The 27,989-nt window shown below is 50.2% G+C and overlaps 1 protein-coding gene across 2 annotated transcripts in view; it reads left to right on the forward strand.

The window, feature by feature from the left end:
* The window catches only part of Mcph1 (microcephalin 1), a 190,520-nt gene that overhangs the window by 9,185 nt on the left and 153,346 nt on the right, over window positions 1-27,989 (forward strand). For both annotated transcript variants that reach the window (XM_076853498.2, XM_076853499.2), the window contains exons 4-8: window positions 10,437-10,524; window positions 13,452-13,566; window positions 14,280-14,390; window positions 16,815-16,910; window positions 19,414-20,505. In XM_076853498.2, coding sequence (XP_076709613.1) covers window positions 10,437-10,524; window positions 13,452-13,566; window positions 14,280-14,390; window positions 16,815-16,910; window positions 19,414-20,505 — 1,502 coding nt within the window. The remainder of the gene's footprint in view (window positions 1-10,436; window positions 10,525-13,451; window positions 13,567-14,279; window positions 14,391-16,814; window positions 16,911-19,413; window positions 20,506-27,989) is intronic.

The raw sequence follows: 27,989 nt of genomic DNA on the forward strand, positions 1-27,989 counted from the left end.
TCTTGTGCCCAGCCAGACTGCGGTACAGGAGCATGTGGCAGGGCAAACTGCCCCATGGCCTAAAGCAAAAGGAGGAGCTGGAGTCCCACAGTCCAAAGGAGGCCACGCCCCCAATGGCCCAGGACCTCTACCACCTCCCCCTACCTTGGGGACAAGCCTGTAACCCCTTTGCCTTTAGGTAACACCACAGCAGAATACTTTCCTCTGAAAATTTCTTTTTGAAATTTCCATTTGAAGATGTCTTGGGAAATACACTTTGAATGTGTGGCAATCCTGCCTCGTGATCCCAGCACCCTTTTGTGTAAAACGGGTGCTCTTCACTGGGTTGTCCTGAGATCGGGTAGTCAGAAGCTCCCTAAGTGATGGGGTGCCCCACCTGCCCTTGGTGGTCATGTTTACTGCAGTCATCTGGCAGAGTTTGAGTTTTGCCCTGATGTCCTAGCTACGTGGTACTGGGGGTTGAGCCAGGTGTTCTACCACTGAGCTACATCCTCAGCACTTTAATTTTGGGACAGGGTCTCATTCAGCTGCTTTGAACCTGTGATACCCCCTTCTCCAGCTCCCAAGTAGCTGTGTGGCAGGTGTGGTTACCACACCATTGATGGTTTAGAGCTGCCAATGGGAGGTGTCATCTAGCGCCCAGGCCTTCTGCTCCTTGGGGCATCTCTCCATCTCTCCCTCCCTCTGGTGCAGCATCGTGGCTGATTCTTGTCCAGTCTTACCTATAATTCTTGGTTATTGTTCTCCACGCCCAGCACCACCTTCATGTGTGCCGTCCGCCACCCGCACATGCCTGCTTGCTTCCGTGTTGAGGATGAGTATTCCTGACCCATTTATGCCTGTTTTTCATCGACTTATCAGTTTTACTCTCTGGGGCTCCTGTTGCTCAGGTCTGCTGAGGCTGGCTTTGAACTCGTGATTCTCCTGCCTCGGCCTCCTGAGCCATTGGGATTATAGGCGTGTGCCACTGTGCCTGACAAGATGTATTTTTTTGCTTTGTGTTTTTGGTAATTCTCAGTGTACAAACTGTATACTCCATTGATTAAGTTTATTCCAAAGTATTTTTGTCACTTTCATGTAAATAGTTGTCATCTTAATGTCATTGTTGAATTTTTGGTGGTTGGAGTATTTGGAACTAAACCCCATCTTTGTGTCTTACATTCGTCAACTTTGGTAGACTTGTTCTAGGTCTTCGTGGATTCCTTAGAACTTCTGTACACAGTGTTGGGTCGTCTGCAAGTAGAGGTCATCTTCTTTGCATCCTGGCTGCCTCGTGTTTCTCTTCCTTGTCTAACTTCCCTCACTAGAGCTTCTAGCATGTTGAACAGCTGTGACCTCGGGAGGGAAGCCTTCGGTGTTTGAGTGTGATGATAGTCGGAGGCTTTTTGTAGATGTTTCTAAGTTTTTAGTTGTAGTGGACACAATACCTTTATTTTCACGTGCTGAGGATGGCACACGGGGCCTCGTGTGTGCCAGGCAAGCGCTCTGCCACCGAGCCACAACCGCTGCCCTGTGGATGCTTTTCCCGGTTGAGGAGCTCCCCCCATTCCTGGCTTTTTGGTTTTTTTCCTAATTAAGTGGTGTGTTAAGTGCTTCCTGGGCATCTGGAGGACGCGAGCACTTTCCCTGCGATCTGTTAGAGTGGGCGCATGTGGCCCTGTGGGGGAAGCCACCTCGCGTTCCCAGGGTGAGGCCTTCTTGGCCGTTTTGCTTGCTGTTTCTTCAGTTGCTAGCTTAGATTGCTTTTTAGTCGACGTTCTGGGTATTTGTGGAGTACCATGTGGCCATCTGATACATATGATAAAGACCAAGTCGCTGTAATTCTCTGGGAGCCTTTGAATTCCTCTCTTCTGGCTCTCTTGAGTGGGTCCTGGCTATAATTGAGATAAATTACAGTCAACCCAATGTACTGTAAGTACCCATGTTTTTGTTTGTTTGTTTTGGGAGGGGGGGCGCTACTGGGGATTGAATTCATCCCCAGCCCTATTTTGTGTTTTATTTATAGACGGAGTCTCACTGTCAGCACCTCACTTTTGCTGAGGCTGGTTTTGAGCTCGATCCTCCTGCCTCGGCCTCCTAAACTGCTGGGATTACAGGCGTGTGCCACTGTGCCTGCCCATGGTTTTTGTTTTGAAGTTCACTCACTGAAAGTTGAAGTGCAGACTGTGATCTTAAGCCAGGGGATGTTGGACTTGGACTTTGTCCCCTAAGGTGTGAGGTTCTGGTCCTTTATTCCTGAATCCTTACCTGGCACCTGGTGGTCCTGGCTGTGCAGGCTTCTCCCCGGGTCTGTTCAGCTGGGTGACGGCAGGTTCTTCTGGTGCCTTGAGCTGCCCAGCGCCATCGCTCCCCCAGAGACTGCCCTCCTTCCGTGGAGAGGAGGGAGTGGGGACCACAGATGCTCCCTTTAGGGTTGCCTCTCCCCCGCTTCCAGAGCTCTTCACAGTGCGGACTGTACTGGGGCGTTGGTTTGGGAAGAGGCAGAAGTGGGACCTAGAGTGCTCTCAGTGAGGAATCTGGTACCAGTGTAACTCCCTGATCTCTTCACCGGGAACTCCGGGTTTTTTCCTCCCTCCTTGTGGCCTGACAGGCTTACTGTAATGTGTTTTGAACTGATCTTTTCAGTCTGCTGACTCTGGATTGAACCCAGGGACGCTTTACCACGGAGCATATCCCCAGCCCTTTTTTAACAATCGTACCTCATTCTTAAGTTACATATGACGGTAGAATGTGTTTTGACAAGCTATACACACACAGAATATAACCTATTCTAATTAGGATTCTATCGGGGCTGTTACAGAAATGTTTCATGATGGATCTGCAGACTCTGCCTGCCTGTCGTGGACAGAACTCTTCACTTGTCTGGCCTCGACCTGTCACACTGCCTTTCTGCAGACGTAGGAGTCCTTCCCTGGTTCTGGTTTGGGTTCAAAGGGTTTTATATTCATGCCTGATAGATGCTGCCTGTTGCTCCTGGAAAACGTGCTCATCTCCCCTGTTTCAAGCAGCTCAAAGGACACCTGTTTTAGCACCTTTCTTTCCTAGTGTGTAGGTGAGGAGTGGTGTCTGCATTTGCGTTTCCCTGACTGTCCTAAGCTTACCTGAGCTCTCCACGGAACACGGGTAAGAGCTGTAATGACCTCGCATCTGCCACACATCAGCTTATTCACTGTCCCAGGACCCCTGTTTCTCCTGTGGTGTGTACATTTTGTGTGCGATCGCTAGGTGTCACTAGAATCCCATTTTGCTGTCTAATAGCCACCGGGAGGATTCTGACATTTCCTTTGGACAGCAGAAACGTCTATATTGAAAACACGAAATCAGGGTCAGCTGGGCTCTCGCCTCCAATTGTGAAGGAAAGCTGATCATAAAGTTAGATTTCTGAACTAATCGGTGACACGGGGGAAGGGTCCTTGCCATCACCCTGGGGTGGCTGTTTCCCAGGCTGGGGACAGGTCCTGCATGGCATGGGCAGTGTCCATGGGAAACCCTCTGGACGCCTCCTACCTTGGAGCCCTGAGCCTGTCCCTTACTCTCGGGCTTCCTGAGGCTGGCGCTGTGGAGGACTGCCAGTTCACTGTGGGCAGTGTTCCCTGGGAAGCCCCACAGCGCCTGTTCTCGCTGACCTCTGGTGTAGTGCGATCTCCGGGTGGTGTGCTGGCGGGGGCACTTCCTCATGGCCAAGGGCTCCTTGTGCAGTGCGCTGGGCGTGGGCAAAAGTCCTTCCAGTGGGTAAATAACCGGTCCTCCTTGCCCTCACCAGGAGTGTACCCATGCAGTGTGACCTATGTTTGATCTTGGGAGACTCCCAGGTCACTTGAGATTTCCCTCGGGGGATGACGGTGTCTCATTCTAAGGAGGCCACCTAGATGGCTGTGGAGGACACTTCTGAGAAAGCCTACCGCAGGATGGAGGGGAGCTAGGAAGGTGGGAGACGGTGCAGTCGCCAGGACAGACGGTCATCAGGCTGCCTCTGACCAAGCCCATAAAATCCCGAATCCACAGGTTTTGGACTTGGGCCTGGCAGGGGGATGCGCCAGCTGCAGTCGCTGAGCGCGCCTTGCCCGCTTATCAGCTGCTCTGGGGATCCTGGGACTCTTGTCCTGACTTATGGGCCTTAGCACCATGGCCCCGCCTGCCACCCATGCCCTGGGCCAGGCTGTTCTGCCTGAGGGGAGGTGCTCCTCGTTCAGCTCCAGTCCCTGATGGACACTCGTCCATCCCAGTCGAATCCTGACCTTCGGTCCTGTGTACTGCTCTCGTTCTGCGGCTCTGGTTCTCTGGGCTGTGCTCTGCATGGGTGCCCCTCTGGTGTGGCCCTGTCTGGTGCCTCTGCCCCATGCCAGAGTCGACGCTCCTTCTGTCCCTGTGCCCTGGGTCTGCATGCTGGAGGGGAGCGGGCCCCAGGTGCTGTGTACTCGGACATGGAGGGCTCGTTGGAGGTGGACAGACAGGCTGGCCATCTGAGTCAGTTCACTCGTTCTTCGTGCTTCAAGCTGCCATGCCCACTGTGTGCTGAGAAGTTGTGTCAAAAGAACAGATGATTTTTAAACCTGCCAGTCAGATTCTCCAGGACCTAACGGTTTTCATGTCCAGATGCTTAAGAACTGCCAGCGGCCAGTATGGGTGATGGCCAGCTGTGGCTGTCCAGGTCTGGGTGTGCGTGGTCACACCTCGGGCACTTCTCCACAGTGCTCGCTCACCCCATGAAGGTCAGGGTCTGCCCACGAAGGCTCTGAAGCCCCGTGAGTGGGCAGGGTTCCTGGGGAAGCGACAGGATGGGTGGGGCTCGGGCTGAGGTCTGAAGGCTGCCTCAGCTGGAGGGGCCTCTACGCTCGGGGTAAGTCTTGTGAGTGGCTTTGGAGGGTGTTGAGCACGTCTGCCCCAAGTGGGGGAAGCGCCACTTCACACGGGCTGGCTTTGTCCCTGGAGGGTGGTGGGGCAGGTGGCAGCCATTGGGAAGCTGAAAGGGTTCTCCTCCTGCTCCGGCGTGTCCAGTTCCAGCACTGGCCAGAGTTCATCACTCACGGCCACGGCGATTGTGTAGCTCAAGGCAGGCTTATTGGGATCTGTGACTCACTGAAGGTGTCACCAGACCAGGAACCTGCGTGGTCCCCTTTACTGAGGAAGTTTTTATGTCCTGGGCGTACATTCCGAGAAGATCCAGGGTGGAGTCGAGCCTTCTGCTCACAGCAGTGCAGAAGCCCCTGCTGCAGACCCAGGAGGGCTGCTGGCAGGAGCCCATGGGAGGACAGTGTGGCCAGGCGAGTGAGTGTGGAGGGGAGCTGGGGCCTTCCAGAACTGCTCACGTGTTTTCAAGAAAAGTCGGTGAGCAGGAAACTTGCTGCCTTCACCCTCTTCTGTCTGCCCGCCTTTCGGAAAGTCTGCATCTCCACAGTGTTTGCACCCCTAGTGTGAAGGTGAACAAGTCCTCTTGCTGTGGTCCCTTATGGAGGAAGTCTGTGGGCCTCATTGCGCTGGCTTCCTGTGCACGTCAGGAACGAGGCTGCTGAGCAGCAGATGGCCTGGGGCAGCTCTGCTGTCCTGCTCTAGTTACCTGCTGCGGTGTTGCCTTCCAGTGTCCTTCCCTCGCGTGCCCTTGTTAAAGATCTTTCCTTTTTCACAGGCTGAGTCCTAATGCTGTCTCCCGGTCGGCTTTCCAGGAGGTAGCACAGTGCTGTGGAGATGCCCACTATGCTGGGGCCCCATGGGGACGCGGGGTGGGGCTGCCCAGGCAGGCGAGCTCCTGGAGCCCGTCCACAGCGGGGGCTCTGCCCACCCAGTTCAGGTTCACCTGTGCTTTCCCTGTGCTCACAGAACACTCTCCTCCCAGCTCCCCAGGGGCCCTGCTTGGGCTCATCCTTGAACCACGGGGACATGTGTGCTTGCAGCTGGAATCATCAGAGGTGACGGTCACCGTCCCTGTAGGGGATGAGGAGGTTGCTGAGCTGACTGGGCTCAGAGGGCAGTGATGACGGTGGGCGATGCGGCAGTGAGGTTGGACAGGAGAGTCGGGGCAGCCTGAGGGCCAGGCAGGTGTGCTGCGGGAAGCCTGGGGGCAGGAGCTCCGCAGAGCAGGGCTCCCCAGAGGGAGGGGTGCCCCTTTGTCTCCATGGGCTCTGGAGCTCTAATGCTGGAGGCCGAAGGTCAGAAAGTTGACTCCTAGAGCTTTCTTGAAATACTTTTCTTTCTGACCACTAGGTGGGGGGCTAATGTTATCTTATTTTCCTGAAGAAAATGGGAATGCAAGCTTTTTGTCCGACTAGATCTCCCTCAAGTTCCTGTCGGATGTGGCAGGCTGTTCGCATACAGGGTGACGGGACCCGCCTTGAGACCTGTTTGCTTCATTGTGGGGACAGTAGTTCAGCCTAGGCAGACGGGATCCGGGGACTGTGTCCTCCAAGTCTTCAAATCCCCACCAGCGGCAGGGAAGCTGGACCTCCAGTGGGCAGACCACCTCGTTGCCTGTTATTCCCGCCTTTCCTGGAGCTACCAGCTGGGAAGCCACTTGCAAATGATGCTGTGGGCTGAGCCTCCTGTCCTGAGGTGGAGGCCCCTGCCTGCTGGCCTGAGCAGTGCTCCAGCCAGCCAAGCTGCACCCGTGTGCTCACGGTAGGGCGTGGTGCTGGGACAGCTGCCCCGTCTGTCCATCCTCGCCTCTGTCCAGCTGTGTGCACTGCTTCTCCTCCTCTTACCCGTTGTTACTGGCCTTAGTGGTAAATAAGTGATATTTTGCTGAAGTGAGAAGCCGGTAAAACTGTTCAGGGTTGAAATTCATAACTTAAGGGTATTTGAGAAAGGGGCCATCTAAGAAGCCGGCCATACCTGTTCTCTTCCACCCCTCCTCCTGGTTTCTCTGTTCTTGGGGCCAGTATTCTGCTCACCATGCAGTTAACAGGCTTTCTCCAGGCTTGCGTGGTTTATCAAAATTGGCTTTGTGAAAACAATTTACAGGGCTGGGGTTGTGGGTTGGTATTGGAGTGCTTGCCTCGCATGTGTGAGGCGCTGGGTGCGATCCCCAACACCACATTTTTTTTTAAAAAAAAGTATTCACGTACAACTAAAATAAAAACACAATTTATATAAAGATGCTCCTTCTAACAGTACAGATTGCTGAATTCTGAAAAATGCATCAAGTCACCACCACCAAACCCAGAGCCGTGTGGTCACTCAGAACCTTCCCACAGGCCCACACCGGCAGGTCCCTGCATGACAGGGAGGGGACGGGTGGCGCCTGCATGCCGTCTTGGCCTGGCTCCTCTGTTCCTGAGGTCTGCGGTGTCTTTTGGGTGCGGGTTGGGGGGGGCGCTTCCTTTTTACAGCCGAGTAGCATTCTGTTGCTGTGCCGCAGTGTGCTTATGCGCTCCCCAGCCGAGGGGTTTGGAGAGGTTTGTGTTGTGGTTATTTGGATGGAGTTGCTATGGATACATGTTTGCTTTCTTTCCTCTTGGGTTGTTTCCCAGCTCGGTGCCGAGGTGGTTGTAATCCCGCCAGCAGTGCGTGAGCATTCAGTTTTCTCCCCATCTTCACCAGCATTTTTCCATCTTTGGTATTTATCATCTTCTGAATTTTAGCCATTTGAGTGGATATGCGGTAGTGTCTCGTGTTCTTGGTGTGTTAAGATTTAATTGCCTACAGTTCTCTTAAAATATTTCACTGGTTTTAAACATTCACATAGTTGTGTGGCCATCACCACAATTTTAAAACGTTTTCATTGCCTGGAAACAAAACCTTCTACCCTCTAGCCATCACCCAACCCCAAGGCATCTGCTGACTTGCTCCATCTCTGGATTTTCCTGTTCGTAACATTTCACATAAATGGGATCATGTATGTGCTGCTTTGTGGCAAGGTCCAGGTGTCGGCGAGCAGCTCCATTCCCTGTCCTGATGGAGTGTGTGTGTGAAACATAATACTGACCGGGAGAACCCCCTTCCCAGGTGCATAGTGGAGAACAGACCCCTGCTTGGCTCCTAGGCATGCCGTTTCCACAGGTGTTGCTTTTGCCCCCATGGTTCCAAGCACAGGCCATGCTGCTGTCTTGATTTTAGTTTGATGTTCCCTACCTACTTCTTATCACTCTGACAGGGAGAGGTTTGTGGCTAGCTCCCTTCCAGGGCACCCTGCTCCCTTGTACATGCACCCGCTGTTTGCACAGTCGCAATCTTCCTGTTTTTATTCCAGTCTCCATAAGTTTTCATCAAATCAGTTGTCTGCATTTGTATTAAGACTGTAAAACTGTAGCTGGCTCTGAGTCTACCAGGGCACATTTCTCAAGTGGAGCTTTCTTCTCCCAGAGCTTGGCCTGGATCCTTGCATCCAGAGCCAGTCGGTTGGCCATCTTGGGCATTGCTGCAGCCTTGCAGGGTCCAGCAGCTCTCAGCTCCTGCGTACCTCCCTGAGGTCCAGCAGCCCTTTGCTCCTCCACCCAAGTCCGCAGGCTCTGGCTCCTTCACACCTCCCTGAGGTCCAGCGGCTCTTGGCTCCTGCACTTGAGCCCACCCCCCCACAGGCTCCCGTACACCCCTGCCCGAGGTCCAGCACCCTCTGCCCCTGGACCCGAGTCCCCAGGCTCCCATGTGCCCTGCCCGAGGTCCAGCACCCTCTGCTCTCAGCTCCTGCACTTGAGCCCCTGGTCTCGGGTCTCCTGCTGCCAGGCCTGGCTTTCCTTTCTCTCTGCGTTTTAGTTCCTCAGACAGCTCTTATCTACTTTTCACTTTTGTTGGGTTTTCTGTTTTCCTGGCATTTTATTGGGACTTTTGGGGGGGGGTAAGAGAAAATCGTGTTTATCAGACTTAACCAAAGGTCAAGGACTTTGTTTCATTACCTAAAGTTTGCTCAGTTCGGCCCCTATCCCCACCCCAAAGCCCCTGCTGAGCCTCGGTGCCACCTCCCTCGGTTACAGTGGTATCCCCGACTGGTCTCTCCTGGGTCATCTTCCTGGACCCAGCCCTCTGTCTGTGAGCACACGCCTGTGACCCTCCCTGGCACCCTTCCTAAGCCGGAGCCCACAGGAGGGGCCCAGGCTCTTGCGCTTGGCCTGCAGCCCTGAGGTGCCCGGTTCTCTGGCCGTCTGACTGCTCATCCCCTCTTTCCAGTGGTGTTTCCCAAGAGTGCCACCGCTCACACGGGTGCCTCTGCCAGAGCTGTGCTTCTGGGTGGGATCCCTGTCCTGAGTCTTCCTCCACAGCACTGGGCCTGGGACCTGCTCCGGCCGCGGCTTGATCTGGCCTGCGGGCGCCAGTGTGCTCTGCCTGGTTGTGCTCCTCTCCTACAGTTGCTGCTCTTCCACACTTTGCAGATTCCTCCTGTATCCTGCTTCCTTGAAGACGGTTGTACTCTTGTGTCTGCGGACAGTTTATTGGTGCCGAGGTCCTGAAACCCTGTGTGCACCCACAGGGCCTGGGAAGTTGAAGAGAGGCGATGCCAGTTGTGGAACAGTTTTGCTGTTGCATGTGCTCAAAAGGGTGTCGGGAACAACAGGGTGTTCTGAGCTCCAGACTCGCCGCCCTGGTCACGTCCTGTTTTTCTTTTAACATTCTGTGTAAACCATGTACATCACACACATCTCTGAAAGTTCCTCCTCTTCTGGTGTGTCATGGTGGATTCTATACCCGTGGGCAGGCATTCCTCATTGCACTTCTTTAGTAGGTTATTTTTTCAAACATCTGTCTGCATATTAGACGCTGACCAGTGACAGGCTTGTGAGAGGTAACCAGAGATGTGGTTAGGGGCCATGTTATAAGACTTGACCGACAGGTAGGCGAGAGCGTCCTGCAAACACGGGAGTGACGGGAGGTCTTTGACTTGGGTTGGAGAGAGAATGCTCTGAGATCTCGGTGATACAAGGGAATCGGGGGTCGCAGGTCCCTTGGAAAGCAGATGCGCTGTCTGGATCTGAGTGACGGTGCCCAGGGGGAGGGTAATGGTTGTGGGGATGAGCAGGGTGCTCCGAAGTGGCAGTGGAGGGCTGGGGTGGAAGGCACATCTCCAAGGTCATGGCATTGCCCACCTGGTGCTCTGGGGCCTCTGACAAGCATGGGAAGGGATTTGGAGGAAAGTCTCTGGCTTCAACTTTGTCTTGTCCCTCCTGCCCACTCATCTTACGACCTGTTCACCCTGATCTTCTTAAACACTGAACAGTGTCTGCTTTACCTCCATGAGTGTCATGCACTAGTGAGTATAAAGTGTCACAAGCCTAAAATTGTTACATAAAAATCGTGCTGCTTGTACCTGCTACTCCTCTTAAAGGTACCAAAACGCCGAGTGGAGAAGACTTAGAAAGTTTAACGCATATTGATTTGAGTTTGGTGTTGAGTGTGCTTACTTTAAATGACCCATGCCTGAATCTCCTGGATGGCTGACACGCGAGCAGGTCGGATGCTGTGTGAACGTGACGGAGACCCTTCCTAAGTGCTTCTTCATCTTGACCACACAGGTGCAGGACAGCCGGAGCGCGCGTGGAGGAGTCGCTATTCCCTGCCACCAACACCAACGAGCTCTTGCCGTGCCTGATGAGGAGGAAGGTGAGTGTGCCCATCCGCCGCGGGCCCAGGCAACCGATCCCTAGGAGACGGGGCTTCCGGAAGTGTCTTCCAGAGTCGTCTGTCACGCTGGTGATCCTGTCATCATCTTCACATGGTGCTTTGGCATATTATAGTTCATCTTAGCCCATGGCTGCTTTGATTTATGAAAAGGGGAAATCTGTGGTTGACCCAAGTGGAAAACTAGCAGTTGCTGACCTCGGGTGCTTCAGTGTTTGCTTAGAACTCAGTTTAGACCTGTACTAAAGGTCTTTGTCCCTTGCAGAATCTCAAGAGCCCAATACAAACACATCTGAGTGTGCAAAGCCCTTTATTATTACAGGAGGTCTGCTTCACAGCTAGCGTTGGACATTGCCTGCATCGAGTCCAATTCACATTTGAACTACAGCCTCTTCAGTTTTTGACTTGTTTCAAAGTTTTGAGATTTGAGGGTAGCTTCCTATAAAAGTGAAAGCTAGACTAGAATCTCTGCTAGAGACTTGGAAGATTTTGTTCAAACTGAATCGGGCACACGTGAACGGCTCACTTCCTGTAAATGAAGCAGCCGTGGCTTCTCCAGGTGGTATGTGATGGCCTCTGTGCAGCCCGGTTGTCAGAGCAGTGGTGGAATGAGTGTGGGCTGCGTGCCCAGCAGTCTCCCGACTGCGCCAGCGGAGAGAACATCGAGGAAACCCAGATAACACGGATATCTATTGGTGCCCCTTCCCTCTAAATAAGCAACTTTCAGTTTGCAAGGGTCCTGGAGGACCGCCTCAGAACACACGTGTTGCACTCCTCCGTGAGCTCTGCGAGCCTGGGGCTCTGCACCTGTAAGTGGTGGTTATGGGGTTGCTTTTGCTTTTCCACTTGAGAGTGGGTCTCGATGGTCTGCCATTGAGGTCCTTTGTGGAACTGTCTCTGCACCGTGGTACACAGTGTGGATGTGCCTCTCCCCAGGTCATGTGTGTTTAGCTCATTGTCGGCCTCTGTGAAGCTTTTTACTCGTGGGACGTGTTTGAGTTTTATATCTCCAGGTTGGATACCTAGAAATTACTGGCTCAGAATACACATTTTACATTCTGTCAGAAGTGTATTTCTTGATGCTGATCAGTGCTGGATATGATCTTTTTTTTGCTGATCTGATGCATAATGACTGCTCATATACTTGAATTCTGTCTAAAACTAAAACTTTCCTTTTCTAAATGCAATTGCAATTTTTATTTTTATCCTAGGAATTGAGCCCAGGGGCTTGTTATCACTGAGCTACATCCCCAGACCTTCTTATTTTTAATTTTGTAATGGGATCTTACTAAGTTGATAAGGCTGGCCTCAAATTTGCTATCCTCTAGCCTCAGCCTCCTGGGTTACTCAGATTAGTAGGTATGCACCACTGTGCCTGTTTTTAATTTGCAAATTAAACATGACTTGAGACCTTGTTTGGAAGTTCTCTGCTTTTGTCCATGTCCGTGTCTACTCCTAGCCTAATAGTCTGGCTTGCTGCTCAAGACATACCAGGACTGTTTCTGTTTTGAGCCATTTATTGCATTATCTCCTCCCTCCATTTGGAACATGTTTCTCCCAAATCCATCTATACGACTTGGTTTCCAGCTTCCTGAAGGCTCTCTGTGAATGTTACTTTCTCCCCGGCATCTCCTCTGACACCCTGCATGCTGAAGCTTTATTTCCTCTGGTGCCAGCTCTCCGGTCCCTGTCTGTAGAGCTTGCGATCTCTCCCACTGCAACCATGGTGACAGATGGGTTTCAGTTACCAAGGATTCACAGAAGCTCAAAGTAACAAAGGCTCCAAATCTACAGAGCACCTTGGAGCCAGGAGCACAGGTAGAGCTTGTCCTCTGCTGGTGGGAGGCTTAGTTGACCCTACCCCTTGTAGAGTCCTCTGGGCAAGCCATTAGTCCCTGGTGGTAAGCAGTGTCAAAGGCTATACAGCCCGTGTCTGCACTGTGTGGCCCTACGGTTACAGAGCAGCCTCCTCGGGGCACTTCATGCTGTGCAGCCGTGTGTCTGCTGAGGTTAACCTCCGGCACCCAGGAGGTATAGTTTGAGCTGTATTTGGTAACCATTTTTTACCAGTAGTGCAAGATTCTTGATGCCAAGGATCTTTCTGGGTAACAAGGCCAGTGCCAGACACATAACATTGTCAGTAAATGATTGAATGCATTACTAAAAGTCGAATCCTGAGAACAAAAGTGTGGGCATTAGCCTTGAAGGACTAAAAGCAGTTCATGCTAAGACTAAGGAAATTGACTAGGTTCCATGTCAGCTAGTTGGGGCTGTGGCTTCAACCCAGAGAGCTCGGGTGTAGGACGGAGGGCAAGTTGGGATAGTCATGGGATTCTGGGCTCAAGAGCGGAACAGGGTCAAGCCAAGGACAGAAGGCAGGAAAGTCAGAGCTGAAGTGGTCTCAAAGGGATGTCTGTCTCCTTTTTGTTCAAGGATAGAAAAGCTAGAAAGTTAGCTGAGGCTTTGGATCCCGGGTGTGAGATTCAGGTGTTGGTGAGTAGTTAGGATTTGGATTTCACTGTCTGAATGGAGTTACTGTGGCTTAAAGGCAAGGAGGAAAGACTAAATGATTGTTTCCTTCTTTAGTTATAGTAATACAATACAAAGTGATTACTTTATGTCATGATTTTTGGAGGGAAAATGATGTGAGAATAGCAAAAAATATGAAGAGGCTAGTTCTACGAATTTTCGAGGAAAATGAGTGCCGAGAGCCAGGAAACACTGCATGGTACACAGCCTTTCATTTAAACTCTCAAATTCTGTCTCTTTTAAAATTTCCAATTTACATATATGCAAAAAATATTAGTGATAATTAAGAGATTTATATCAGAAGCGTATGGGAAAGAGTGTTTCCTATCTTAAAACCAATTGTGATATGGTATTGATTTTTTTATGTCCCCTTTCCACAGCGTAAGTGTATGCAGCCCAAAGATTTTATTCCTAAAACACCAGAAAATGACAAAAGACTTCAAAGGAAATTTGAGAAGATGACTGAAGAGCTACAAAAGCAAAAGATGACCCCAGGTAGGCCCAGCCTCAGGCAACAGCCCTGGCCCTGGGTTCACTCCTGCCCTGTGGGCCCAAGGGCCACAAGTAAGACCGAGTGGCCTTGTCCTAGGAAGGAGCACAGAGCTGGTGTGGGGCCTGCTGGGAGCCCAGCAGACGTCAGGGGCCAGCACGGTCTCCATCGTTTATCAGATTGGTGGAACCTTTGGGAGTGATGGTAGAAGAAAAGCAACCTTGCTAAACCTTGTTGAAACAGATTCCGTTGGTTTGTCTTCTTATTGATACTAGTTCTTATCTGAAATAAGCAAACCTTAAATGCTGTATCCTTCCGGAGTTGGGAACACCAGACCTGCTGCCAGGGGTGGCTGTGTTGAGCTTGTGAGCTGGGGTTCCTGGGAGCAGCTCTGGAACCTGGGTCTACACCACGCGTAGGAGCTCGGTTGCTTTCAGCTTTGCAGCCTCTTCATAGCCATGTGATTCCGAGGTATTTCCTCATCTTTCAGTGAGGATGCAGGGTCTGAGGTAGGTCTGCTGAGACCAGTGGGTGCTGTGCCCATCACAATGCCGGGGCATGGCCTGTGCAGCGCGGTGCCAGCCAAGAGCTGCAGTGGCACCCATCTGTGCTGGCGTGATGCTGATGGAGAAGGCTATGGGGCAGGATTCCTTGAAAGGAGTCACGTTGTGGAATGCAAAGCTGTTCTCTTGAGCTTACATTTGATTTTTGTCGTCAGATAACGACTCATCGATGTATAGTCCCACAACTCAACTTGGTGACCACCACAGAACAATGGAGAAGAGATTACAAGACATGAAGGAGAGGAGGGAAAATCTTTCCCCTACATGTAAGTGGTCTTAGAAAATGAAACTGGGCAGGCAGGTGAATAATTATGGTGGAACGTTTTTAACCTGGATATTTTTAGCTTTTCCTGATTTCTAACACTTTGACCTATTTCAGTAAAGATCTTTTCATTGTTTTTTTCCAGAAAGTCTTCGTTAAGAACATTTATTGGGCATACAGTGTCCTCCCGGTTTAAAATCCTCTGTAGTGTCTTGTAACATTTTCAACTAGTTGGGTAACAGCTGGGCACGTTCCAACAGAACCCTGTAGCCAAGGGTGGAAGTTCCTCTTCCTCCAGTTCCCCCCTTCTGCAAGGGGATCTCTGTCAACTCCGTCTGTTTTTCCAGATCATCTTCACGCCATCACTTACCTGTGTGCACATGATAGAGGCTGGGTTTCTGTGGAGCTGTGATTTAGTCTTTACTGCAGTTGGATCATGGTATATACATTTTAATTCTCCCATTTTTAGTTATAACCCCACCTGCATCTCTCACAAACACTTATTTTCCTGTGTACTGTGTGTATTTCTGAATATAAAGATAGGATTTAAAACTTGGATAGATTGAAATGACACTTCAAAACTGTGGGGCCTTTCACCCTACACCATTATTTACCGTAATGCTCATTCTCCATGCTTGGGAACTGGATGGCACTAGCTTCTAAGTCTTTCAGTCTGGAGGTTGGACAACTGTATTTTTGTTAGTTCTCTTGGATTTTTAGTGAGGTTGAAAGTCTTCATATGATTGACTTTTTTGATTTGCCAATTTTTTTTATGTAATCAATAATTGCCTTTGAATTTTATGTTCATTTGCTTATTATTCTTATGTATGAGCTTTCTATAAGGTCAGACCTTTAACCTGTCTTACTGCACCTGTATCCAAGAGGTTGGTTTTAGCTACATATAACACAGAAAGAAACAAACTGACTTGAGTTAGAATTGCATTACTCTGTCAAGTCAGAAGTAGGCCATTGGGCCTGAGTGACCTTCTGTGGTGTCCTAAGAGTTGAGGTTCCCACCTTCTGTTTTCCTTCCTTTGGTGCCTTTCCATTCCAAGATCTACCTTCAGCCTAGTAAGCTCCAACCACCTTCCCAGACATGACCACCCATCCCACCCGATACTCCTGCCTGAGTCCATCGGCGGGACTTAGCTGATGACCGCTCCTGGCTACAGCCAGGACTGCAGTGCAGCCTGGGAGACGGTCAGGCTCTGTGAAGAGGGAGCTGAGAATGGACCTGGTGGAGCGAGCTGGGCATCCAGACTGCTGGGACGTGTGACCACCTACATGAGCCAACCCGCCTGGGTCTTGACGTGTCAGTTACGTTGTGGAGTTGGTCCTGCCTCCCGAGTCTGGCGTGGTTTAAAACTCAACGTGGAGAACTTTCTCCAGGGTCATCTTCCTTCCCTGAATTTATTCTCTTTACAACTATTTTTAACTGGAGAATGAACTCGGGGGCACTCGACCACTGAGCCACGTCCCCAGCCCTGTTTTGTACTTTATTAGAGACAGTCTCACTGAGTTGCTTAGCGCCTCGCATTTGCTGAGGCTGGCTGCCTCAGTTTCCCAAGCTGCTGAGATTTACAGGCCTGCGCCACCGCACCTGGCTAGATTACTCTGTTTGCATTTTTGTTTGATCAAAGTGTTCACAGAAAAGTATCCTCGGGGTCTCTTTAAAAGACGTCTTTGGGTGTAGACCTGAACATGCCTTTGGCTTCTCGTCTGTCGCGGTGTGCAGGTGACATACAGGCTACCTTTGTTACGTCATTCTTGTTTTCACCAAAAGCTCCAGGGCTTCTCGACCTCAGCGCTGCTGGCATTATGGGGTGGGACTGTCCTGTGCTTGGTGGCATGCCCAGCAACCCTGGCCTCTGGTCACATCCCTCCTGCAGATACTGAGGATCTGCTGGGAGCTCCAAGCTCCCAGTGAGAGCTATGGCTCTGGTGGGGAGTAACCATGGTGAGCTTCCTGCTGAAAGGGCTGAGGTCCTCAGGAGCCTCCGCCTCCCCGTCCCCTTGCTGGGACTCTCATTAGCTTCAGCAAGTTGAGTTTGTTTTCCTCTAAAGATTTCAGCTGAGCTTTGTGGGGTTTTGAGGTTTTGTTGCTGTGCTGGGGCTCGAACCCAGGGCCTCAGACATGCTAAGCAAAGCCCTGACTGAGCTAGGTCCCCAGCCCCTTCTGGTCTTTGATTCTGTGTGATTTAATGCTTTTTAAATAATATGACTGCCTCCGATTATTCACGATTCCTGTCTGAGAGTTTTGACTGGGGATTTTTGTGCTTCCTATTTGTATTCAGTCTGGAGTGGTGGACCTGAGGAGCAAGTTGGTGTGCATGTGGCATACATGAATCTATCTCTATCTTTGTCTTAGCTGCTAGAAAATACTGAAGTTGAAAATACTGAAGCTGAGAATGTTTCGTTTTGTTGACAGCTTCCCAGATGACTGAGCAGTCCCGTGAGAATCCAGGTAACCCTGCGCCTGCATGTGAAGCGTCTTTGAACATTTCACCTGATATTTTGTGTTCAGGTAAAATTATTTTCTTTGTGATATTTTGAGATTTAGAAATAACTTTCTCGCTTCGTTTCATATAGTTCCGTTGAGTAGAACATCTAGGTATAACTAGAACTCAAAATTTGGTATTGGAATAAATTAAGACCTGAGAAATGCATAAGTTAAATCTCCTTTTTTGGTTCCTGTGGGTTTTCTCTTATGCATTTGTTTCCTTGCTACAGGATCAATTGCTCATCTTTAAAACTTGTAGGAACTGCCCTACACACCATATAAATAGGCCCGAGACAGTCAGCTGAGTTGCTCCTCGTGCTGTTCCGTGAACACGTGGGGTGTGTTGAGTGGGGTCAGCGGGTGTGCATGTGTTATTCTAACGGGGCCTTGGTTCACTGGGGATGACGGGTTTTCAGGGCTGCGACTTCTCTGGTTGTAGTGGGTTTCCTAGATTTCTCATCCATCCCACAAGAGGGCCTGAACAATGGCAGTCAAGGACTGCTAACATCTGAGAGGTTCTGGGGCCTCCTCATGGAGGCTGCAGCAGTGGCAAGGCCCAGGTGTTGAGCCGTTGGGAGGTTCGGGCCCCTTCCCCTGCCTGGTCGCTCCCTGTCATCCCTTCTGTGTTGGCTGAGGTCATTTGCCCAGTTACCTAAAATACCCTTTTTGTGCCCCTGGTTTCCCACGGGTTGGAAATGGAGGGTGGTGGCAGGGATTGCGGGTTTACCGCTCATGGACGCTGCTCTGCCCAACTTCCTGCTGTATGGGGTCCAGGCTCCCGTCAGCCCTGTGAGCTAGGGCACCACCACGCCCACCCTCCGGAGGGGACCAGCACGCAGGGAGGCCAAGCAGCTTGTGCAGGGTCCCCGGTTTGTGAGGGGCAAACCCAGGCTTCTGACTTGAGGAGTCGGACTCAGAATGCGTTCTCTGGACGACCCTCACGTTGCACGTCGGCATTTTGGAAAGTGACGAGCGTATGCACCTTCACAGGCCAGTCGGTGACTTATATTTCCAGCTTCTTCCCCGAAGACAGGTTGACCTAGGCATAGCATGGCCCTGCCCCACAGACTCTAGGAAAGTTCTTCCTTTGGTTCTTCCTGGGGCGGGGGGGGGCGGCATTAAAGATTGATCCTAAGGGTGCTCTACCATTTTTTTCTTTTAACTTTGAGATAAGGTCACACGGTTGCTGAGACTGGCCTCAAACTTGTGATCCTCCTGCCTCAGCCTCCTGAGTTGCTAGATAATAAGTGTATGCTACTGCACCCAACATTGAACTTGGTTTATAAAAGTAGAGGTGGAGTGATCTCTGAAAGTTACAGCAACCTATGTTGCTTCCAGACTGTGTAGCCAAAGTGGGGGCCTCCAGCCAGCCAGCAGGCTGTGTCCACAGCGGAGCCAGGCCTGGGCTAGACGCGGCTGTCCTCTAGCAGTCTGTGGCCTGGTGAGCAGGACAGTCAGCATGGCAGGTGTGGTGCACGTAGGTGCCACAGGAGAACCTGGCTGACTAGCCTAGACCTGGCTGCTGCTCAAGGGAGTTTTGGAGGATGGATCATACCCAGAGGGTCCGAGTCGAGGGAAGTGGGGAGGAGTGTGGAAGGGTGCAGAGTGTGCACGTGGTGTGCAGCAGCCCAGCCTTGCTCTCAGGGAAACGGCTTCTGGTCTCAGCAGCCTGGTCTCCCTAGTGGCTCACTTTTGAGTATAAATAGGATATAAGGCCTTTACTGGAGGCAGGAAGGCCGAGGCAAGCTGTGGTAATTGGGGCACTGTTTCCTGAAACTGGCACACGACCTAATCTGAGTGACCCAGGACACTCTACCGCTGAGCCACCTCCCTGGCCCTTTTGACTCTTTCAGACTGAGTTGCTAAGGCTGGCCTTGAACTTATAGTCCTTCTGCCCTGGCCTCAGAGCTGCTGGGATTATAGGTGTGCACCGCCACACCTGGCTGAACTGTAACTGTGGGAGACCAACCTCACTGGTGACTGAGTTGACTCCCCTGCTGGGCGATGTGGCTTCAGTCACCCCTGCTGCTAGACTGCCCGCTCTTCTAGGGTTCCAGTGACTGTGTCTTCATGCCCAGGCTTGTCTCCTACAGCCCCATGGGTGAAGCCATGCTCACCTGTTCCTTTGTAATATAACCCCTTGCCCTCTTTAGGATAGAATGTTCCATGGAAGTGCCTTGTGTGTGTCCCCTCCTCTTACTGTGCCCTTGGGTGTGGCCTACCCAGATGTCAGTCAACCTGCTGACAGTGGACATCATGAAGATAGATTCAGCACCCTGAAACCTGACCCTTTGCCTCATTTGAATAGCTTCTCAAGAGAGTGTGTGCTCTCTCTCTTGGGACCCTTAAGGTCAGAGGAGCCATCACAGCGACCCCAAAGAAAATATTTGCCTCCTGTGTGGTTATTTTGCTCACCCAGTTAGCCCAGTTTACCTGGAGTGACCCCTGAGCCTTTTAGTGGCGAACAAAAACCCGGCAGTATAATATTTAAACCATTTTTAAAAAGTTAGGTCTTTATGTTTTTCAGATGACTTCTTTGCTGGTGGCTCACGCTCACCTTTGGATGCTTTCCGTGGAGAATCGAGATGTAGAAACCAGGGAAGCCCATCGGGAAGGACTAGTAATGGAACTAGAAGTGACACGTGCACGTCCTCGTGTGTGTTAGAAACAGACAGCACTTGTTCACCAGCTCTGTCTGGTCGCCTCTGTCCCTCAAGCCCTCAGAGATCCGCGAGTCCTCTTTTGGAGGAGAGGAGTTGGCAGAAAGGCGCTGTAGGAGAAGCAGTCGCCCCCGACGGGAGGCCAGCCGAGGGTGTGTCTGGGGACCACTCCACAGCGCCTGCTTCCACAGTGTTGGTGCACTCACGGCCCTGGAGCGCCTCCCCAAGGCGGGAGAGAGCATCCGTGGACTTGGGCTCACCTCCAGAAGAGCAGGTGAAGAAAAGGAGACTCAGCCGAAAGCCTGTCACACCCAGGTCGCAGCTCGGGTTGGAGCGTGGCCTGCTGCTAGCCGCCAGGCCTGCGCCCGCCACTCCTGATGGTGGGGAGTCCTACGAGGACTATTTCTCACCTGACAACCTGAGGGAAAGGGGTTCGGAGCAGTCTGCTGCTGGCTCTCCACTGCCAAGCCCTATGCAGCTCGGCTGCAGGAGTCTTTCTAAGAGGAGGGGAACGAGTTTAATAGAAATGGCTGATTTTTCCTGCATTGGTGAAAGCCCCAGATCGGTCCCCGTGACTCAGTTAACAGCAAAAACTTGCTCCCAACTTCAGAATCCTGAAAAATGTGAAGAGAACCCAGATTCCAGTCGCACAGCTGCAGGGGAGACGCCTGCCTCCGAGGACGGCCAGGGGGGTGCGGGGCAGGCCCAAGATGCTCGCCCACGCGGAAGCCCTGTCCCACCAAAAGAACGCGAGGGCGACTTGTGTCCCCCCAAGCGAAGCGGGGAGGACGTGAGCGGGTCCCTTTGTGTACAAAGCAGGCAGGAAAAAGGCTCCCCTTCCTCAGTGCTGGACCCTGCCAACGCTGGGTGCTTCACCTCCAAACTGAACGTTGAAGCTGATTATAATGTGGGGAAATCTACAGAGGAGAAGGAAAACCTGCCCACGGCATATAGCGCAAGTATGTGGATCTTTTTAATATTATGAAAGTCTAACAGTGCGTCCATACTTAAAACCTACCACAGTCTTCGTAATTTAAACCGTTCTTCTGATTTTAAAGAAGTGATAAGTCTTTAGGGGTGCTTGCTTGCCCTGTGGACTTGTCGGCCAGCTCTTATTAATACACTTCCCCAAGCTTTCTCCCTGGCACAGGTGAAAGGGACAGGAGTCCTGGCGGGAGCAGTTGGCCGGGCAGCGCTTGTCCTGCCCTTTGTGGGCTCCCTGTAGCACAATAGGACTTTAAAATCTGGGCTCGACCCGGCAGCTGCTCATATAGCAAGAAATTAAGATGGCATGAGCTGGTGATTCTGTCAAAGAAGGAGGTGTGAAAGGGGCAACTTGGAAACATCAGCCTTTATTTTTGAAGCAGGTTTGGGTGATGTTAACTTTATTCCTGTCTGTACTCTAATTGTAACTATTATTATGACTTATTTATTGAGCAGCATAATAGACTGTATAGAGCGTCGGGGATTGCAGTAGAAGTAGTAATGATAAACATTTGGCACTTCATTGAAAATTCTTGGCTCTGACCATCCTTACCTAAAGATTTGGGTAAAACCGGAATAAGACTTGGTTGACTCCAAGTTGTTTCTCTAGTATTACAGTGGTTTTAACCACCATTTTCAAGAGGGAGAGGTCACCAGGAGTGAAGTAACCAGAAGTGTTGCATATCTTCTCCTGGATTATAAATTCTCCAGAATTGTCTCACTAAAATTATCAATATAATTCTCTACATTTTAACCCTGATATTTATCTTAACATGTCAAATTGTAGCTTGAGCTTAGTGTTTTCAAATTGTAGACTCGTGTTGCCTCTAAAGTGGGTGTGAAGAGTTTGCAGTGGGCTGTTCTGGTGGTCAGAACACCATGCTCCTCAGCCTGTGCTCTTATTCCGTTTTTATCTAGTGTATTTTTAAGGTTTTGAATAGCTTTTAGTGACATGCACACATGAATTACATGCAGGAACACTGATTCCAGACAGTGTCGCCCCTTAAATCCCAGTGTCAATGAGAGTAGAGCAGTCCTTAGGACTGACGTGGCTCTTGTCCAAGGGCTGAACCGGGGTGTCCCCAACCCTGAGTGCCTGGCTTCAGTGGGAGAGGACGAGGGGCCAGGGCTGGTTGCCTCCCTAGGACTTGGAGACGTTAGACGGTGGGGGTGGGTGTGGGCCATCACACGGGTGTGCATGCAGGCAGCTCCTGTGTGACTTGTCTGACTCGGATGCGAACCGTGTGTGCGCCTGGTGTAGGGCATCTTCTGGAGCCTTGTGCCTCTCTCCATTCACATCATCCCCAAGAGACAGAAATCATCAGATCCTAGGGCAAGAAGAGACTTCCATGCTGTGTAGCCCCGTCGACCCTCTTTACTTGGATAATGGAGACTCATTGATGAAGTATCTGCTGTCGGCCACTGGGTCTCGGGCGAACCGCCTCTTGGGGGAATCTACCACTGCAAAACCTTGAGGCCCTCAGTTACACGGACACGCGCTCCTGCCGCACCGTAGCTGTGAGCAGGAGAGACGGCCCCCTTCAGACGAGGCCTCTCCAGACCTTCCGTGCTGAAATAGTCTTTTCAGTTCACTTGTGCTTTTTGCTGTTTTCAACGTCTCGTGGGTGGAAAGGTTTAAAGAGCAAGTTACAAAGACTCAGTGATAAATAAGACTTAATTGTGTTTAAGATGTTGACTTCATTTCCATGTTTTAACTTACAGGCAATGCATGTGTTTGTTCACATTGTAGTAAAGGTGTTGGGTGAGGTGGCAGCTCTCGGGTGGCACAGATCACCAGTGCAGAGGTGGAAAAGGGCCAGTGGCTGTTCCTGGCACCATTTTGATCCAAATCCAAGGTGACGGCCAACATGAATGTCCTAAGGCATTTTGGAGGAGCAGGGGGGCCAGAGCAGCCATGAGCCCTTGAGCCCTTGGAGCGGGGGATGGCCTGCGTCCCCAGGAAGACCAGCAGTTTTAATTGGCTTTTCAGTGTGATGGAGTCCCTTGGGTGCTTGGAGCACAAGAGTAATCAAATGTGATGTTTTAAGTGGACCCTGGATGTTTTGGGGAGCAGACTGGCTTACACCTATTGCTGGAGGCAATCACTGTTGACCTTGTCCTTCAGACAGACACCTGAGTGTGCAGAGGGACAAACATTAACTGTTTGCTTGTGCATATGTAGAATTATCCTGTTGCCTTGAAGTTTGTTGCCTTTTTAAAGTTAAAATGCCATATTTCCATGATGGTATTGATATGCTTCATTTTTTTATTAATCTATATCAAGGGTCAGTAATTTTCTGTAATGAATCAGTAAATATTTTGGGGTTTGTGGGCCAAGTCAAGGCTTGTAGGTGCTTGGGCAAATAAGACATTTTCAGTTTTAATCAAACAAACTCTGAGTAGATTTTTTATAATGTAGGGCTATTGAGAATAGAACTCTTTAGGTGGGGAGAATAATATTGAGGCTCAAATTGAGTTTTCCTGTCACAAATCATTAAGTGTTCATTAAGGCTGATGTGTAATAAGACATCTTAATAAGATTTTCCCTATTTCACCTGGGAAAAGGCCTTTGCATAATAGGTTCTGTCAAATTCTGATAACAGTCCAGGAGCAAATTATTTTCATGGTGCCTGTTTGCTGCTGAGAAGGTATCATGAAATTTGAGACTGTCCCTTGCTGTGCCTTTCAGAATGTCCTTGCAGTACAGATTTGTCAGTTGGAAGTTAGAAGGCAGCTCAGCTGTGCTGGTGGAGGGATTTTTGAAGTGAGAACATCTTTGCTCCTGCATCAGGTCTGGAGAACACTGCTGTAGCTCAAGGAAAATGTCCACAGCAAATTCAGATAGGCATGGAGAGTCCATGAGATGAGGTTTCAGTACGCTGCTGAAGCTGGCCTGGTGCTAGCTCATGGTCGTCCCGCCTCAGCCTTCTGGGTAGCTGGGGTGACAGGTGTGCACCACTGTGTCCCTGACGGCCAAGATGGGAAGGCTGCAGAGAAACATCTCTCCTGCCCTAGGTGCTGACCACGGCCTTTCAGCCACCTGACATTGGTTTGAACTGCCGAGCTGGGCTTCTACTTGCCTCACTGATGAAGGGGGCAGAAGGGTGCTGTGTGGCCATCCGCAGAAGCGAGTCCTTTTCACACTGCACCCCACTCCTGCCTCCTGGTTTGATGCAGATTTCTCCTGTGCTGTGTGATGGGAATTTACGTGTCAGCATTTTGTATACGCGGGCTATTTGAGCAACTCGGCGAGTCCAGCTGCCAGATTCTTTTTCATAGCTAGTAGTCGTGAGCTGTTGGAGATAGATGGTCAACTACTCTTCTAGCTGTCTACCAGGTCTTAATGAAGCAAGTTTCAGACAAAGTGACTCGGGTATCTGTTGACAAGCAGAGGAATCGGTCCACCAGAGGGCAGATGTGCTGAAGCCCCAATCTGTCCCTGCTTGAGTGTGTCCATACTTTATCTGAAAGGTTGACCAGTATTCTTGGCACACGTGTCTGATCTTTTCAGCTACCAGGTATCTTCAGTTAGATGCTTAGGATGCCATTGAGGGATGCCAGCTGTAGCTCACTCTGGATTTCCAGGCTCTGTGTGAGTAGGGTTCGCCCCGGAACATTTAAACCTATCCGTTTTTGGAAGCCCGTGAATTTTACCAGTCAAACTTTAACATCTACTATGCTGATGAATCAGCTAGTGATGTCACCAAGTTCAGCTCACTTGTCACACCCCTGTGGCAGTTAACAAAGCCTCCAGTGTTGGCCTGAAGGACTCTAGAAGCTGACTTGGAGTATGGTCTGCTAGTGTTGTGGCTGATGCTTCTGGAGTGGTCTGGTGGCCTGTGCTGCTGTTGTCACGAGATGCTTCACCTTGCTGGTCTGGTCTGTGACAGATGTCATGCTGCCTATACTGACTTCAGGTGGGCGTGGCCTCTGCCTGCATCTCTGCCTGGGAAGGACCATGGGGTGGCACCCTGGCTCTGAAGGAGTGCCTGCCTAGGGGAGGTCAGTAGGGCTCAAGTTGAAGTTTATTTACATCACGACTGAGAACTAGCGGCAAAAATGCTACAGTAATTGTGGAGGGCATGTATGTATAGAATGCATAATCCCAAGGCAGAGAATCGCATCTTTACATTGGATTTGCACCACTGAGCAAGCTTGAGAATCTTGGTGTTTTTTAAAGTCGTTCAAATCATCAACGTACACCTTCTTAAAAATTTAGTTAAGGTATTTTGTATGTGCTTTGAGAACTAACCCATCCACTCATAGGCATTTAGGTGTTCATATCTGATAGTCTGTACATTTCAGTATTTCTTCATTCACGAGGAAGTGTAGATTATTGTAGCAAATAAGTGTACATGAATTCCTTGAGTCTTTTAAATTGAAGAGTAACTATTGCACTTCTGGGTGATTCAGATCATCTAAGTATGGCAAGGAGAGCATTTCTCGGCCCTCTTCCCACAGTCTGCGCCACTCCCTGGGGCCTTAAGCTGCAGGCAGTCTGAACAGCTCAGCATGGGTGTCGGCTAAAACAGGAAGGTTGGCTATGAGGCAGGGAGGCTGCAATCCTTTTACGCCTTCTCGTCAGTCAGATGTTTGCATCTACTATATGCAGGGTGTTCAGATAGATGCAGGTAATGTTAATACAGAGCTCACCTCTTCCCTTGGGAGGTTAGGCAAATAGGAAAGATAGTCAAGCCACTGAATGCCAGGGAATTCAAAAGGTGCGGAAAACTCCCGATGGGAAAATTATGTAGTGTTAAAATATGGGTTCTATGTAAGTTAGTTTTAATTGTCTGAATGGAAGTTTCTGCTTTATAATTACCTCAATCTATTGTAGACCATGATTAGATTACCCCCCCCCCCAAAAAAAAAGTTAAAGTGAACTTGGTTGTAACGGCTGAGAGCACAGTCCCAGATGAGGCTTGCTTGTGTGGAGCCTGTTAATAAACTGCACATATCCCAGTGGTGGGAAGTGTCTATCCTGTCTTAAGGTTTTTTCCCCGCAGTTTTAAGGTTTTTTGCATTCTTCTTAAATTCATTATTCATACCTTGGACTCAAATATTCCCATTAAAAAGTTCCCATTAGGAACTTTTTAATGGGAATATTTGCATGTTAAAATCACGGGTTCTTAAATTGCCTTCAGAAGCCTTTTTGGCCCTTGGATTCTTCATGGTGCTCCTACACGTGACTCATTTGTCAGATACACCAGTGTCCTTCACCTGCACGCCTGTCCTGGACTAGGAAGAGGGATGTGCAGAAGGCAGACCGGGAAAGGAGAGCTTATTGGTTTCCAGGCAGACCTTCAACACGGGCTGCTCTCCTCTTTCTCAGCACCCTCTTCCCCTCTCCCTCCTTCCCCGGGACTTGATTCACTACTGTCCTCATGCTGCCATCACTACTGTCCTGGTCCTGCCTCTGCAGGGATCCCATCCCACGTTTCCCCAGGATCAACTCCTTCTTAACCTCACTGTGTGCGTTGAGAGGCAGAGATGGTGATGCATGCTGAGAGGTGAACGGCCCTTTGCTAGCTTTCCTTGGAGTGACTGTGATATCATACAAACTTCTAAATGGTGAAACTTCAGGTCATACAGCATGACACATTCGGCAGTGATGGAATTCTTTTATCTCTGAATTTGGTTATTCTATGAAAACTTAGACCCGAAGCACTGAAAAGAAGCTAGCATGAGGAGTGGGGGTATGATAAGGAGATGCTGTGCACTGAACTGTGACCCCTGAAAATCCTTGTGTTGGAGCCTTGCCCCTGAATGTGCTGACATTTGGAGTCTGGACTTTGGGATAGGATCGGGCTTAGAGGAGGTCATGAGGCTGGGGCCGTCATGGTGCCGACCTGCCTTTAAAGGATGAGAGACCCCTGAGGCTTGCTCTTCTGAGCCCTGTGGAGGCGGCTTCTGCAACCCAGGGAGAGAACCTGCACCAGAACCTGTCGCGTCACTAGGATCTCAGTCTCCAGGACTGAGAAAATCCATTTGTTGCTCAGGCCACTTGGTCTGTGCTATGGGGTCACAGCAGCCTAAGCTGATCAAGATGTCCATCAAACCAGGCTGTGATGGAGGAAGAGAGATGAGGGTGAGACCGTGGGCATGACATACTACAGTTCCTGAGACTGTCAAAATAGATGTCCACTAACTCATTGGATATATCCATTCATACCCTACCTGGGATTTCTGGACAAGGGACAGAATCGGGACTCTCCGTAAGGCCCACTTTAAGGGGGCAAAGGGTGAGCGTTGAAGTCATCTAGGGAAGAAGCCTGTGAACGACCCATGACACAGGAGCACTCGGGAGAAGCAGGTGGGAACCAGAGATGGCAGGTAGACCTGCCTCCGGACCTGCAGCAGGTGGACACTGAGCCACCATGCACACTCGGCTGCTTTTGGCTTCCTGATTAAAATCCACAGAGAAGACATCAGTAAATCGCTGGTGAATAGGCAGAATGTTGGAAATGTAAGTCTTTTACTTCCATCATTTTGTGACTACGAGACCTGTGGAATTGTGAAAATGCACCGTGATTGTTGGTCTTGATGTTGAGGTGGTCATGATGCTCTGCCTAGAGCTTTCTGCCTGCAGAATATTTTGCCACCTGTCTCTGTTAGGCAAGAACCGAGACAAGTACTGAAGCACGTGGCTGCTGACCTTTTTTCAATATACTAGGAAGCTGCAGGCTTGTACATGATTCAGTATTGAGAGACTTCATCCCTAAATTATCCTTAGTCCTGTTTAATTTTGATATACTCTTGCTTTAAATATATTTTAAAATGAAAATGCATAGTGGTTACAATTAACACTGATTCTAATCTTCTAGTTCTTTTTAGTCTTAGACCTTAAAGATGAAGGGCAGGTTCATCCAGGTTCCACCATAGGGCTTAGGAGTTCTCGGCACTTAAACAAGACTACTGAAAGTCACAGGAGTGAACAGCAGTAAGAAACTCGGCTAGATCTTGGGACAAACTGCATGACATCCTCCCACACAGCCTCTCGCCTACTGCTGTCTTCCATTGCTGAGGTCCATGTTTATGGGACAGTCAACTGGCGCTGAGCAGGGCTTGGGAAGACTGGACACTAGACTGCAGGGGACAGGGCATCACAGTGGCTGCCATTTCCAGAGGGACCAAGGGTAGGAGTTCATAGGCAGAGAATGTTGGTTTCTTGACTCGGAACCTGACCTGAGATGAATCGGGACCAGGGTTGCGAATGACAATTAGTTTGGATTCAGGAAAATGCCTCACCGTTGTTGTCCTGTGTTTTTTGAACTGTTTTTGAAAAGTTTTCAAATCAGACTCTTCACTTAGTTGTACTTGGTTATATCTTAGTGTCCCGTCTGTAGACTTTCTTAAGCAATGTGAACTTTGGGAGTACTGACATTATTTTTTGCATCATGTGTATTTCCTTTCCTGTTGGTTGGGACAGTGTCTCATGCGTTTGCATCTCCAGAGGGAG

Source organism: Callospermophilus lateralis, chromosome 4, assembly GCF_048772815.1.
Source record: "Callospermophilus lateralis isolate mCalLat2 chromosome 4, mCalLat2.hap1, whole genome shotgun sequence".
NCBI lineage: Eukaryota > Metazoa > Chordata > Mammalia > Rodentia > Sciuridae > Callospermophilus > Callospermophilus lateralis.